General features: G+C 33.6%; 1 protein-coding gene across 2 annotated transcripts; it reads left to right on the top strand.

The window, feature by feature from the left end:
• Positions 1 to 9100: 9100 nt before the first annotated feature.
• On the top strand, positions 9101 to 14222 carry LOC110937469. Of its 2 annotated transcripts, XM_022179895.2 has the most exons (9): positions 9101 to 9466; positions 10021 to 10913; positions 10997 to 11519; positions 11594 to 11936; positions 12131 to 12229; positions 12308 to 12779; positions 12867 to 13050; positions 13340 to 13597; positions 13672 to 14222. In XM_022179895.2, exons 4-8 carry the CDS (start codon positions 11714 to 11716, stop codon positions 13382 to 13384), a joined length of 1023 nt encoding a protein of 340 aa, XP_022035587.1. In that variant the 5' UTR covers positions 9101 to 9466; positions 10021 to 10913; positions 10997 to 11519; positions 11594 to 11713; the 3' UTR covers positions 13385 to 13597; positions 13672 to 14222. The 2 variants fall into 2 exon arrangements, with proteins under 2 accessions (XP_022035587.1, XP_022035586.1); XM_022179894.2 differs by lacking the exons at positions 12131 to 12229; positions 12308 to 12779; positions 12867 to 13050; positions 13340 to 13597; positions 13672 to 14222 and having other exon boundaries at positions 11594 to 11715.
• The last annotated feature ends 381 nt before the right edge of the window (positions 14223 to 14603 follow it).

Here is a 14603-nt window from a genome sequence, read left to right as displayed (position 1 = left end):
CGCATGTAACGAGTATGATAATTCACATGTGTTTTTGTTTTTTTTATTTCATTTATGTATATGAAAGGGTTTACACTTCGGAGGTTCAAGCATCAGCTACACATGTGGTTGGAATGCAATTTATCTCTATTGAACAAGCATATGCGTTTTACCAATCATATGCTAAGTTAGCTGGTTTTTCTATTCGGAAAGGTGGTGAAGTACATAGTGGTGGTATAATCAAAACTAAGTATTTTGTTTGTTCTAAAGAAGGACATAAGCCATTGTGTATTGACGATCGTTATTCGAAGTCAAAAAAGCCATTCAAATCAAGGAACAGGGGGACCATTAGAACTGGATGCAAAGCTCAACTTATGATTTGCACGGTTGATGGTAGATTATATAAAGTAAAGAGATTTGTTGATGGGCATAATCATAAGTTTGTATGTCCACATGATATTCATATGCTGCCAGCGTACAGACAATTGTCAGATGCCCAGGAGGAGATGATATGGGAACTAGGCACTTTAAACCTTGGTCCTGTCAAAGCTTTCCATATAATGAGGAAACGTTACGGTGGTTTCGAGAACGTTGGTGCCACGGTTGATGATTGCAAAAATTTTAGGAATCGAATTAACAGCTATATAGGAGAATATGATGCTGACATGGTGATTAATAGGTTGACCGACAAAAAATAGTATTTAGCTGATTATTCGTTTGAATTTTCTGTTGATGATGACAAACGGTTAACTGGTTAGTTCTGGGTCGATGGGTTGTGCAAGCGTAACTTTATGGAGTTCGGGGATGTGATATCGTTCGATGCAACTTTCAAGACAAATGGGTAAGTGTTACATAAAATGGGTTTTATTTATTTTCACATGTTATATGATTTCCTAAACTTTGCAATATCGCATGTTAATATACGTTGAAGAGTAGGTGTTGAATATATCGCATGTTATACTGTTTGTTTTCGCATGTGATATTTTGTCTATTTCGCATGTTACAATGTGTTTTTCGCATGTGTTTGTTCAGGTATAAGATGGTGTTTGTTCCGTTCACTGGGATTGACAATCACTGTCGAAATGTAACCCTTGGAGCTGGGTTGTTGGCATCGGAGAGCATTGAATCCTATAAATGGCTTCTGAATTCATTCGTAAAGTCATTTGGTCGGTAGCCAAAGGTTGTAGTGTAAGACCTGTCTCTATTAATCAATATTATAATATTAAACACGCATTTTATACGAAAATGCAAGCTTACAAAAACTTTTCCGAGTTAAACTTCTTACATAATTTAAAACATTCCAAAATATAATTTCAAGTGTTTACAATATCCACTTTTTAAACTAGAACAAAATAAGATCGTTGCGGTTCGAGACATGTGTTCGGTTCTCCTTTCTTGCTTGATCCTCATCTGGAGTTCCATAAGACATTCCTAAAATCAAAACCAACATAAACGTTAGTTTTGACAGTTTCACAACAAGTTATAAACATATTTCCATCCATTATTAAAAATTCTTGTTTCCTTCGAATTCAAATTTCCGGTTCTTAAACCGAATTATTTGACCCGTTATGGGTATTTATGTCAAAACTATAATTATATCAACTCTTATTAAAAAAAACTCTTATTTCCTCCTACCATTATCCATATTATGGTTGGTACATGTACCCTTCACGAGAGTATCATTCCTTGTGCGTACCTGCGACGTGTCAACATTAATTCGTTTTTAATACATTGCATTACCTTTCGCCAACCTTGGCAAAACATGCTCGTACTTTCCGCTTGCCTGTATTTTTAACACTTAACAATACATAATATTACCCATCATCATTTATATTATTATACAACTTCTGACCAAGTATTGAGTCAAAACTATGTGTTTAAGACCCTGAAACAATTTCTGCAAGTACGGACTTGCTTGCTGTCAACAACTATTTTGTTGACAAAATGTCCGCGAAAACCACGTTAAACAACTTCCAAAAAATTTATAAAAATTACCAATCATCATTTATATTGGTATACCACTTCTGACCAAATATTGAGTCAAAACTAAGTGTTTAAGGCTTCGAAACAATTTCTGCAAATACGGACCCGCTTGCTGTCAATAACTATTTTGTTGACAAAACGTCCGCGAAAACCACGTTAAACAACTTCCAAAAAATTTATAAAAATTACCAATCATCATTTATATTGTTATACCACTTCTGACCAAATATTGAGTCAAAACTAAGTGTTTAAGACCCCGAAACAATTTCTGCAAGTACGGACCCGCTTGCTGTCAACAACTATTTTGTTGAGGAAACGTCCGCGAAAACCACGTTAAACAACTTCCGAAAAGTTTATAAAAATTACCAATCATCCTTTATATTGTTATACCTCTTCTGACCAAATATTGAGTCAAAACTAAGTGTTTAAGGCCTCGAAACAATTTCGGCAAATACGGACCTGCTTGCTGTCAACAACTATTTTGTTGAAAAAACGTCCGCGAAAACCACGTTAAACAACTTCCGAAAAGTTTATAAAAATTACCAATCATCATTTATATTGTTATACCACTTCTGACCAAATATTGAGTAAAAACTAAGTGTTTAAGGCCTCGAAACAATTTCTGCAAATGCAGAACTGCTTGTTGTCACCAACTATTTTGTTGACAAAACGTCCGCAAAAACCACGTTAAACAACTTCCGAAAAGTTTATAAAAATTACCAATCATCATTTTTTGTTGTTATACAACTTCTGACTACATATTGAGTCAAAACTAAGTGTTTAAGACCCTGAAACAGTTTTGCAAATAACGGACCTGTTTGCTATCAATAACTATTTTATTGACAAAATGCCCGTGAAAACCATGTCCATTTTATTATTCACAATGCTATCCATTATACAAGTAAGTATTCTATTCTAAAAGGTGTAAGCTTTACTTACCTTGCATCCGGTTATTCTTTTCCGCGTGCTCAATCCGTTTGGCTTGCTTCCTTCCCAAGCTTCCATCTAGCTTGTTAAGCGTCAAACTATCATTATAATTCGTAAGACGGTTAGATTACTTATTATCAATTATGACTATTCCACCTTACGTATTTCATATAAAAATTATCATTCAATCTTATAAATTGGAGTTCAGTTTGACTTTTAAAAGTCAAACGCCCATTAGTTTATTAAATGCACATTCAAGTTAATCAACTAGTTTAGGCATTCTCAAATTACCCGGTAGGCGTTCTTTTAAGCCTCCGTTTTAACTATTATATTTTTTTAACATCAAGTTAACTTAGCTCTCGTTTAACAAGGATAGTTTCTCCTTTCGTTATGCAAAATCTACGGATTTTCATTCATAAGTGAAAAAAAACCCGTTTCATCACTTTATTAGGCATTCATCCGCATACCTAATTTAATCAAATTCTATATATCCACTAGTAGATATCATGATTTCGAACATCAATTTACATGAACATATTTTCATCATAACATACATAATCCAATTCAAGTCATGTATGAGCATATATTCAAACACCTAATTTGTTCAAGTGTCTTCATGTTTCTACTATATATGATGATTCTAAACATGATTATATCATAAATTTCATCATATTAGTAAAACCCACTTATCTAAGTGTGGTATTTCATCCAAGCATTCAAATCATAACAAGACATGTATAATTTTCACATAGGGTTTTGTTCCTAAGCAAGTATACATCACTAATTTAGCCATAGTCTCTACGATTCATACAAAAATCGAAATATGGCAATGTAAATCAAATTTCACAACTTCATCAACATCAAAAATTTGACATAGCTTACGATCCCCTAGCTCGGGTGATCGTTAATCCATGTTTATTCAAGAGTTTAAGCTCCAATTTCCCTTCAATTTTAAAGATGTTTGATGAACTAGGGTTTACCCCCTTTTTGGTCTCCTGATGTTCGATCCAGAAGACACACTTTGTGTGTGTTTGGGGTTTTTGATTTTTGTTTTAATAATAATTATTTTCACACTTAACCCTTTTAGTCCCTCTAGTTTCTAAAAGTTATAAAAAGGTTACTAAATAAAGTTCCTTCATTGTTTTAAAACACTTAACTAACTAGGTTGATATTCCTAGTTACTTAGTGGGTCCCAGGAGTTATAACCCGTTTTATTTTAAGTCCTGTTAACTCGGGCTTCTTATACACTTACTTTTCTCAAAGCATTTATTCTCCTTTTGATTAATATTAGGATTATTTGTTTAAATCCTAATATTCACCTGGTTAATTTTACCTCTAACGGTATTTTACCCGTTCATTATTACTAACGTGTTTTAATTACCAATCCCGTTTTCGGGGTGTTACATGTAGTGACTGACCAAGACCCTGCCATGAAACAGGCTATTGAGGAGGTTTTTTCTACCAACAGACATCGATTGTGCATGTGGCACATAATGAAAAAAGTGGCAGATAAGGTATAACATGCTATATTGTCTTTAGTTAGCATTTTTTTATAATACAGATTTTGTTATAGGCTAATATAAAAAGCATTTATCGGTATAGGTTGGACACGAGTTGTGCAATAATGATGAGTTTAAAAGGAGGATGTGCGATATTGTATGGACTGATTCCAATGAGCCTGAAGAATTCGAGAGATAGTGGAAGTTGGTGATGATTGAGTTCGGTCTCACTGAAAACAAATGGATTGATGATATGTTTTCTATGAGATACATGTGGATTCCGGCTTTTTACCGGCATGAGCCCATGTCTGCTCTCATGCGAACAACTTCGAGATCAGAGAGCGAGAATCATTTTTTTTGCCAGGTGTCAGATTCACAACTCATTCTTGTAGAGTTTATGAATCATTTTGACGGTGCAATGGATGTCCAAAGGTTTAATCACAGAAAGAATGATCATATTTCAAGATATACTGAGCCTAGTGATTGGAGCGAAACTACTTTGGAAAAAGATGCTGCTAAGATATACACCAGGTCTACATTCTTTGATCAGCAAATAGAGATATATGGAACCATTACCGAATGTCTGCCGATGGACACCAAAATCGAGGGTCCACAGATCAAGATATCGTTGAAAGACTTTAAAGCTCATGGAGATGGGTTATTAGATGTATTATTGCATATATATTTAAAACATGCGATTCTGAAAACCTACATGCGAATTTCTTTCAGAACATGATTTTACAATATGCGATTTTGATGTACGCATGCGATTTTAAATTAGTACAATTATAGATTTTTACACATGCGAAATTGTTAATTTACATATGCGATTTTAAAATTTAATATATATATATATATATTTTGGTTGTCTTAGGTGTGGTTCAAGAATCTTGAAAAAGATGTAATTGCTTAGTGTAGCTGTTTGCGTTTTGAGCAGTATGGGCTGCTATGTAAACACGTCTATTTTCTTTTCAACATGTTTGGTGTTAAAGAAATACCAAACAAATATGTTATGAAGAGATGGACAAAGGATGTGGTCCCGAATGAATTAAACGCGATGTTCTATGCAAATGTGGGTGATAAGGATGAGCAACAGAAGGCTAAACATATTGCTCGTGAAATCATCTACACAGGGGAGTATTTGGTTAGCAATTTGATTTCCGACCTTGATCAACTTGTTTTAGTGAGGGATCAAATGAAGCAGCTTAAAGAGAGAGTTGATCAGAGTCGTATAACCAAGCAACTTGATCCAAAGTTTGACCGGTTTTCAAAGTTGATTGGTTACCAACAACCAGTAACTAATGCACCTCTTACTGTCCGTGTGCCGGCTGGTATAAGAAACAAAGGTCGTGGCTCGCATAAAAGGATTAAATCGAAGAAGGAACAAATGATCAGCCACAAAGGAAAAAGGTCAAGGACATGTAGTGTGTGCAACGAAAAAGGTCATGATATTCGGACTTGCGAGATACTGAAAGGCAAACAACAAAAGAAGATGAAGGGAGTCCAGATTGAAAAAGACCCCAGACACAAAGCCAACGACGTCGAAGACGATGAAGAGGAAGATGAGTTTGAAGATTACAGTGGAAGTAGTGAAGATGGCACTGAAGAAGAAGATCAGTGGGAGGAGGTTTCAGATGAGGAAGATTAAATTTTTTTAATATACATGCGATTTTACAAGGAAAACATGCGATTTCATACATATGAGTATATTTTATATTATCATGCGATTTTAGTTTGTGAACATGCGATTTTCATATGAATCAGTATATAAGTAGGTTACATGCGATTTTCACTTTGTTTCATTTCAGTACATGCGATTTTGAGTTATCTTGTTTGTTTTTTTTGTGACAAAGATGTCTAAGTCATTCATGCAATTTATATTATAACCAAGCATAATATGTATTCAAAACATCTACCCAAAACATAAAAATAAAGTAGTTGTTATTGTCTTACACAGCTAAAACCATAAAACTATTAAACAAAAATTTAGTTACTTGAAGTAAAGATTTTGTCACGTTCAGCCAAGCTGAACTCCATCTTCTCCTTCACAGTGTTTAGAGCATCTTTCAGGAAAGAGAAGGCTAAGTCATCAGCTCGAGACTGTTCCTTTATGTGATCCAAAGTTGCGTCTCTGAAGCTTGATGGTGGTTCTTCAAGCAGTCTCTCCCACATTTCTTGGTTTTTCTTGATTTCTTCAAGAATCTCCCCCTACACATCAAGAATCAGATGAGAAGAGGTAACATCGGTGCTTATTTCTGTCAACGTGCGAGTTGACAATAGTTCTTTTATTGCAATGTTTTTTTATTTTTTCTGAATCTTCAGATGCCATTTTTGTTGGTCTGTTCTGTGTGTTTTTGTGTTCTATGTCTTAATATGGAAGGTAGTTATATCTAAGTTTTTTATATTAAAATAGTTAATTTATTATGTAGGTAGGGTGGTAAGTTCAGTAGTATTTATGTTAAAATTGATCATTACATGTCAAATTACAGTCACATCGGTAATAAATTCATTTTTTATATAAAATAGTTAATTTTTATTTATTTTAGATATTAGTTCATAATTTTTTTTTTTTTTGCATTTTAGGACAAATTTACATGAAAGTATTAGCAGAATTTTTTTCAAAATCGCATATGATTCAAAAACGAATTCGCAAACCATAAGAAATCTTAAACATTATTAAGTTTTTTGGTGATATCGCATATGTATAAATCATGAATTCGCAAACTATAAGAGATAATCAAACATTATTAACTTATTAACTTCTTTGAAATTGCATGTGTATAATCATGAATTCGCACACTATAATACATAATACATCTGAAACATTATTGTTTTTTTTAAATCGCATGTTATAATATGTGATTTCGCACACTTTACAAAAACACAACCTTTCTTTTTGTCTGCAATGTTTTTTCGCACGTTTTATTTGTATTTCGCATATTTTTATAATTTTCATCATGCATTATCTTATTCGATAGACGGTCTATCGATTTGTTGTTTGCCTGAATTTCCAAAATCATCAGATAATGAAATCGCAGAAGGAGTTGGTGAATAAGAATAGATCGATTTTTGATTACCTGTTTGATTTTCGAATACGATTTTGAATAAGAATAGATCGATTGTGAGTTTTTGTTTGTTGATTATCAGGGGTTTTTGATTTCGTAATGGACGATTTTAACCTTGGCGGTTTCATATATATATTTTCATTTGATTAATTTAATAGTTAAGCACGGGGTTTAGATGAGATGATCTGACGGTTGTGGTTATAGCGTACATAATGTACGATTAGGCATATTGTATGATAACCAGCCTATATATATATATATATATATATATATATATATATATATATATATATATATATATATATATATATATATATATATATATATATAGGGGGAGGTTCATTTGAGAAGAATCTTCTTGCAAGAAGAAAAATAAATTAATCTAGGCCCTATATTTTTTTGATCAATGGTTGTGAATCAAGATATAATTTTTGTCAACTTTAAATTAATGCTTTAATTAATAAGGGTAGGATAGACATTTTGATGTAGAATGCTAATAAGTATTATATAGGGTTAGTCAAGTCTTATTAATGCCATCATAATTTACTACTTCACCACCATTAATGTGTTGGTTCTACACCAATTTTATTAGACCATGTGTAGTGGTAACAATTTATAATGCCCCTACCATGGGGCATTATCTGACATGTGGCATCCTAGTCACACTTGGGCATTATAGCAAAAGTGGTGTAGTGGGCATAATGCCCTATAATGCCCCTACCAATCATTAAACAAAAAAAAAAAAAACATAGTATTTTCTCATTGGCTAGTCAAACCCATTCAAACCTTCCACAATTGATATTAGGCGTTTTCATTAAAACGCCAAAGCATTTTTTCCCCTATAATGCCCTATAATGCCCTATGTAATGGTGAAGGGGGCGTTTTTTTTTTGCCCCATAATGCCCCACTACACATGGTCTTAGAAGTGACCAAGTTATTTAAAATGTTGGGGTCCTACACATATTTTATTATGAGTCGCAAAATTATTTACAAGTGTTGGAGTCCTACACATTATGTATCTTACACCAAAACATTGTTTTTACGGTGTAGGAAACATTGTTTTTATTGTGTAGGAAACGTTGAATATGTAGGATCATGTGCATGATTGTTTTTATTGTGTAAGGTGCAAACCTATTTTATAGAGTGACTCATTGAATGATTATGGTTCATTAATTTGAATATCAAAAATAAAGAATAGACTCATTAAATGATTTATTCAAATTACCTTGGTACCCTTTGTTCTTTTTATTCTTAATTTATAATTTCTTCTCATTTGAACTCTCCACTATATATATATATATATATATATATATATATATATATATATATATATATATATATATATATATATAGAGAAAGTATAATGTACATTAGGGCTTAACCTACATTAACATACATGACAAAAAATATAACGTGCGTTATTATCATAGAACGTGCGTGATTATAGTCCCATGCGTGATTATGTGGTCCCATGCGTGATTATGTGGTCCCATGTGTGATTATGTGGTCCCATGCGTGATTATACCCCTGATCCAACGGTTAACATTGTCTCCTACGTGATGTATGATAAGGCTTTTTGTATGTTAACCTTACTCTATATATATATATATATATATATATAGAGAGAGAGAGAGAGAGAGGCCGGTTATCATACAAATACTCTAATCGTACATTATGTACGCTACAACAACAACTGTACGATCATCTCATTAAAAGCGCGTGTTTAAACAATTAAATTAATCAAATTAAAATTAATAAAAGAAACCGCCAAGGTTAGAATCGTCCATAGCGAGAACAAAACCCCTGATTATCAGCACACAAAAACTCAAAATCATACCGTAAAACCCAAAATCAAAAGCATTCTCCTTCTCCAAAACATTACCTGCAACTCATTGCGATTTCAACTACGATTCACTGCTACTCTCCATTGCGATTTCAACTACGATTCCATGAATATTGAGAAAAGAAGCAAAGCAAACAACGACAGACCACAAGCGAAGAAGATGAATCCAGGTATCTATTTACATTTGCGATTTAAAGTGTAATATACAGGGGCTTTAAAATCAAATGCGATTTTGTTTGTTTATTAACGTTTTAACTGAAACATATAGTTTTATAACATTATATATTGATAACAACTTCAATTTTGCTAGGGTTTATTGAAGGAATATTTATTTATTAGGTTTTGCATTTTTTATGCAGTTGTCTTAATGATACTGATGGGTGTGCGATATCATATAGGGTTTTGTTGTGGTTTTAATGACATTTGCGATTTCATATGATATGTCGAAGCTTTTTTGTTTTAGGTTAAATTAAATATGCGAATTGATATAAATGCAAATGCGATTTTATATCATATGTTAGTTGTATTGTTTATGATTTATAATGATTGATAGTTTAGGTAATGCTTATGTAACAAATGCGAAATCATAACTCATAAATGCGAATTGATAAAATAACACATGCAAGTTGATATCTAACACATGCGAATTGATGACTTGTTGTGCATGATTAACTGATAAATGCGATTTTGTAAGTGTTTTTAACTATAGCATGCGATTTTGTAGAAATAGAATCTGATGAAGACTTTGAAGGACCAATATCAACTCTGATAAAAATTAAAAAGAATAGAAAGAGATTGGTGATTCAAGAAAGTTCAGAAGATGATGATTTTGTTATGCCACCCCCAAAAAAGAAAAAACATGAGAAGAAAGAAGATAAAAGGAAATCAAAGATACTCACAAAAAAACATTCAAAAAAGGGGCAACAGCCTAAAACAGAACATAGAGAGTTTTTCAAATACAGCAATGAAGCAATACTGCTGAGATGCCAACCTAACTCATATATGGATATTGTTAGAAGATTTTCAAAAAAACAGATAGATGATGTTAGGGATATGGGGTTTGGAGTTATTCTTGATATCAACATCAACCATATTTCGACAAGATTGGCGTATTGGCTAGTGAGAAACTTTGATGAGAAGTTCGATAAGCTAAACGTAGGAAACCACCAAATAAAAATAACATCGAACACAGTTTATGAGGTATTTGGATTACCAAAAGGTCCAAAGAAGGTTGAAATAATAGCCGATAAGAGAAAAGTCAAAAAGCAAGACAAAATTGAAAAAAGTCAAGAACCGGGAAATGCGGTCCGGGATACATTCATCCGCCAGTGGGGACAAAACGCGAGACTTACCCATGGCTTAATAGCAAATACAATGGAAAATCAAAGAGACGGAGGGAGTCTGTTTAAATTAAATTTCCTTGTATACTGGATGACTTTCTTTGCAGAAATTACAAAGGCAACACTTGCAAATGATAGATGTTTGCTCAGTGTAGAAGATGTTGAGGAAATAAAAAATCTAGATTGGTGCTCATATCTACTCGAAACCTTGCGCCGGACACGAGCGGGCTGGAAGAACTATAAGATACAGTTCGTAGGACATGTTGCCTTTCTTACGGTATACATTACTACATTTAATAACATATTAAAAAATACTAGTTTGTTCTTTTATATAATTAAATAATCTTGCGATTTATACAGCTTCTTTACACGCATGAATACAACAAAAAGCTTAACCTGTTTGAGAAAGCCGTGGAGATGCCTGTTATTCGTTATATAACATCTTCAGAGATTGATAAGTCGAAGAACATATTTCGGATAACGGACCTCTATGGATATCAAGTGAGAGTGAAGAAGAAGAAGAAAGTGAAGAAGAAAATGAAGAAGAAAATGAAGAAAAGAATGAAGAAGAAGAGGGTCCTCCGGAGGATGATTATACACTACGACCACCGGTTGACACGACGATAAGCTACAAAAGAAGGATTGCGCGCGCAGTACAAAACGAAGAAACCGGGGTAGAGCCAAAAGATAACGAGAACATTGATGATTTCATGGATTTAGTTTTGAAATCAATGAAATGTCTCAGATGAACATTGACTTTGAAGTTGGAACGCAGACGCAGAAAATGATGGATTATTGCAACACTCCTGCTCAACTTTCACCGTCGGTGTTCTATGACACAGCCCACGAACAACAACTAGAGGCTTCGAGAGCAAACAAAAAGGTAAGTGTAGAAAAATATTAATTTAACTTATTTAACTTAATCAATTATATTTAACTTCTATACTGATATTACAGAATCTGTTGAAAAAGATGAAAGCAAATGTCAAAAAATACCTTAAAATGGTTCGAGATGTTCAAGAGATGAACAACTTAGTGTCAGAGGCAAAAACAAAGTGTTTTTAGGATGTTGAGGTTATGAATGCTTGTAAGGAGTGGGATCAAACGCTTCAAAATAATCCCATCTGTCTGCCACCTGAACCGGTACAAGAGCATGAACCTGCAGCCTCTCCTGTTCATCAAGAACCTGAAAACCCAGCTTCTGAGGTTCATCATGAAGTTGCTACAAACAAAGAAGGTAGAGAGGATGAAGAAGCACAAAAAGTAATATCCAGTGTTTTGGTACAATTGGCATCAGAAGGTAACACATGCGAACTCAATATTAACACATGCGATATAATGTAAAAATTCACTAAAAATTATGCATTTGCGAAACCTATGAAAAACAAATGCGATACTATCAAAAACATTTCAGCTTTGATTTCGCACACGATGTCATGTATACAAGTGCGATTTTGATTCTGCTGTATTAAATAAAATAATTTTAATCTATAGGTACAGTGCAACCAGATGATGGAGGAGTCACAGACACCCTTATTGCAAAAATTCAAACAGTGGAACCGGGTGTATATGCTTACCAAACAACTGCCAATGGTAATAAAAATCCTTTACTTTATGAGAAAAATTAAACATCATAAATTATTGTATATCTTAAATTACTCTGGCATGCAGAAACTGGTGAAAATGAAACTGTTGTCGAAGAGACAGTGAACTTGGCAGAATCTACACAAAAAGTACAGGAAGAAATGCCGGAAAAAGACCCCCAACAACTCGATACGGACGTTGAAGTTGAAAAGGAAATGGAACCTGAATGCCCTCAGGTAACTGCTGAAGAATTGCATTCAGTTGAGTTGGTTTTGAGCATAGGACCAACATTGGAAGAAGATAAAGGAAAAAAACAAACTAGAGGGAGAAAAACCACAAAGCCAAAGCAAGTTCCAAAACAAGTTATACCAAAAGGGTTAAACGAACTGCTTTATAAGACAATAGAACAAGCAAAAATAAGAGGTGAAAAAAGATGTGCAGATCTTGGAGACAAATTTTGTTCACCTTACTGCAATAGAGTGGTGAACATGCATGAAGCACTCTTGACCCAAGAATTAAGTGTGATCCGCTTCACATTTGCTACCTTTGCAGGCTTGCAGTAAGTAGAAAAACATATATCAACAAACAAACATCTAATAAAAATATACACAAAACAAAAACTAATTATTTATTTTATGCCTGGCAGAGAAGAGTTTTACCGATCCAAAACTGAGGTTGCAACATTCAAAGCTGTGTTTGAAAGCTTCTTCAGGGAACAATACGTAGCATCGAACGGAATAGATGCATTTGTAGATATTCTAAACCTTGAAGAAAAGAAAAGGGATAGAAAATCATCACCACACAGATTCTTCTTGTATTCCACAATGATGGTATGTTTTCATATACATTTTGTCATTTGAAATTTTAAAACATAAATGCATAATAAATGATTTCGCAAACTAGTTATATCTAAATCGCATGTATTATGGCAGAATTTTTGCTTTTGAAACATTTTCATACTGTTTGTAAAATATCGCATGTGTTGTATATACTATTCGCATGTGAAAAAATCAAATGTTTGCCTTTCTGCTACTGTTGTAATTTCGCATTTGGTACATACACTATTCGCACTTGGTACATTGTTTGCATGGATTTTGACTCTGGTTACATAACATACAGCCGAGTATCTGTTACGACGAGGAGAAATACATAGACAACCAATGACTCAAAATATTTGCCTCGAATTTTGAAGACATGTTAAATAGATATGAGGTAAAAAAACTTGAATCGGTTGACCTGGTCTTTATTCCGGTACTTCAAGGTGACCACTTCTATGTCTTGTGCTTCAACTTAAAAACCGGCAAAATTGACCTGATTGACAATTTAGCTGCAAAACAAGAGTTTAAGGAAAGATACACGGGGCTTCCAGACACACTGGTAATACAAAACCCTATACTTATACATGTTATATTTTATGTAAAAGCTACTAACACAATGTTACAATGTTACAGAGAAGGGTATTGGTTTTATACCTAAAAGATGCTTTAAAACCAACACCGGCTATAGAACAACTTGCAACCTCAGTGATAGAAAGAAAGGAAATGGTTTGGAGGACGAAGAATAACGGCGTAGACTGTGGAGTGTTTACGATGCGTCACATGGAAACGTACAAGGGAGACCAAAAACCATGGGTGACAGGATTTGTGAATGAAGATGAAGTAAACAACAGACAGAAAGCACAACTTCATCTCCTAAGGACAAGATATCTCAGCAAAATCATTCTATCAGAACACAACATGCATCGTCTAAAAATAATTAAAATGGCCAATGCTTTCGACAAAAGGCCAGACAAAGAGAGGTATATGAAAGATCTGGATAAGATAATCCCAGAAAGGATGAAAACATATTTTGACAGGGACAACTAAAGTTCATTTGATGATATACTTATGTTACATATTTCAACTGTTTCAACTGTTTCAACTGCTTTAGTTCTCTTATTAATTTCGAATATATATTGGTGTTTCTTAACTGGCAATTGTGTTCTTATTTCGCATGTGTTTTGTATGAAAATCGCATGTTTCACAATGAATTATTAAAATTTGCGAAATACAATTCCATTACATGAAAAAACATGCTAATTTATTGGAACATACACCAAAAAAAAAACAGTTCATTCAAAAGATGAAAGAAACTCTATTTTCATCTTCATTGAGCATCTTAATACAGTTATTGCACCAGCCAACTCTTTCAACTGTTTCTCATCCCTCTCACCCAAATCCACCATAAACATAACTGCAATTTCTTTAAGACTACTCACTTGCATCTGGGATAACAAGTTCAGAATTTCTTGTCTTCTCTTCATGTTTTCTGTTACACGAGAAATGTTGGCTTCCAACATCTCTTGACAAGTTTGATCCTCTTGAATCTGTTGCTGAATCCTTTT

Source organism: Helianthus annuus, chromosome 15, assembly GCF_002127325.2.
Source record: "Helianthus annuus cultivar XRQ/B chromosome 15, HanXRQr2.0-SUNRISE, whole genome shotgun sequence".
Classification (NCBI taxonomy): Eukaryota; Viridiplantae; Streptophyta; class Magnoliopsida; order Asterales; family Asteraceae; genus Helianthus; species Helianthus annuus.
The sequence above is the reverse complement of the archived record's forward strand: the minus strand, read 5'-3'. Positions and strand labels throughout refer to the sequence as shown.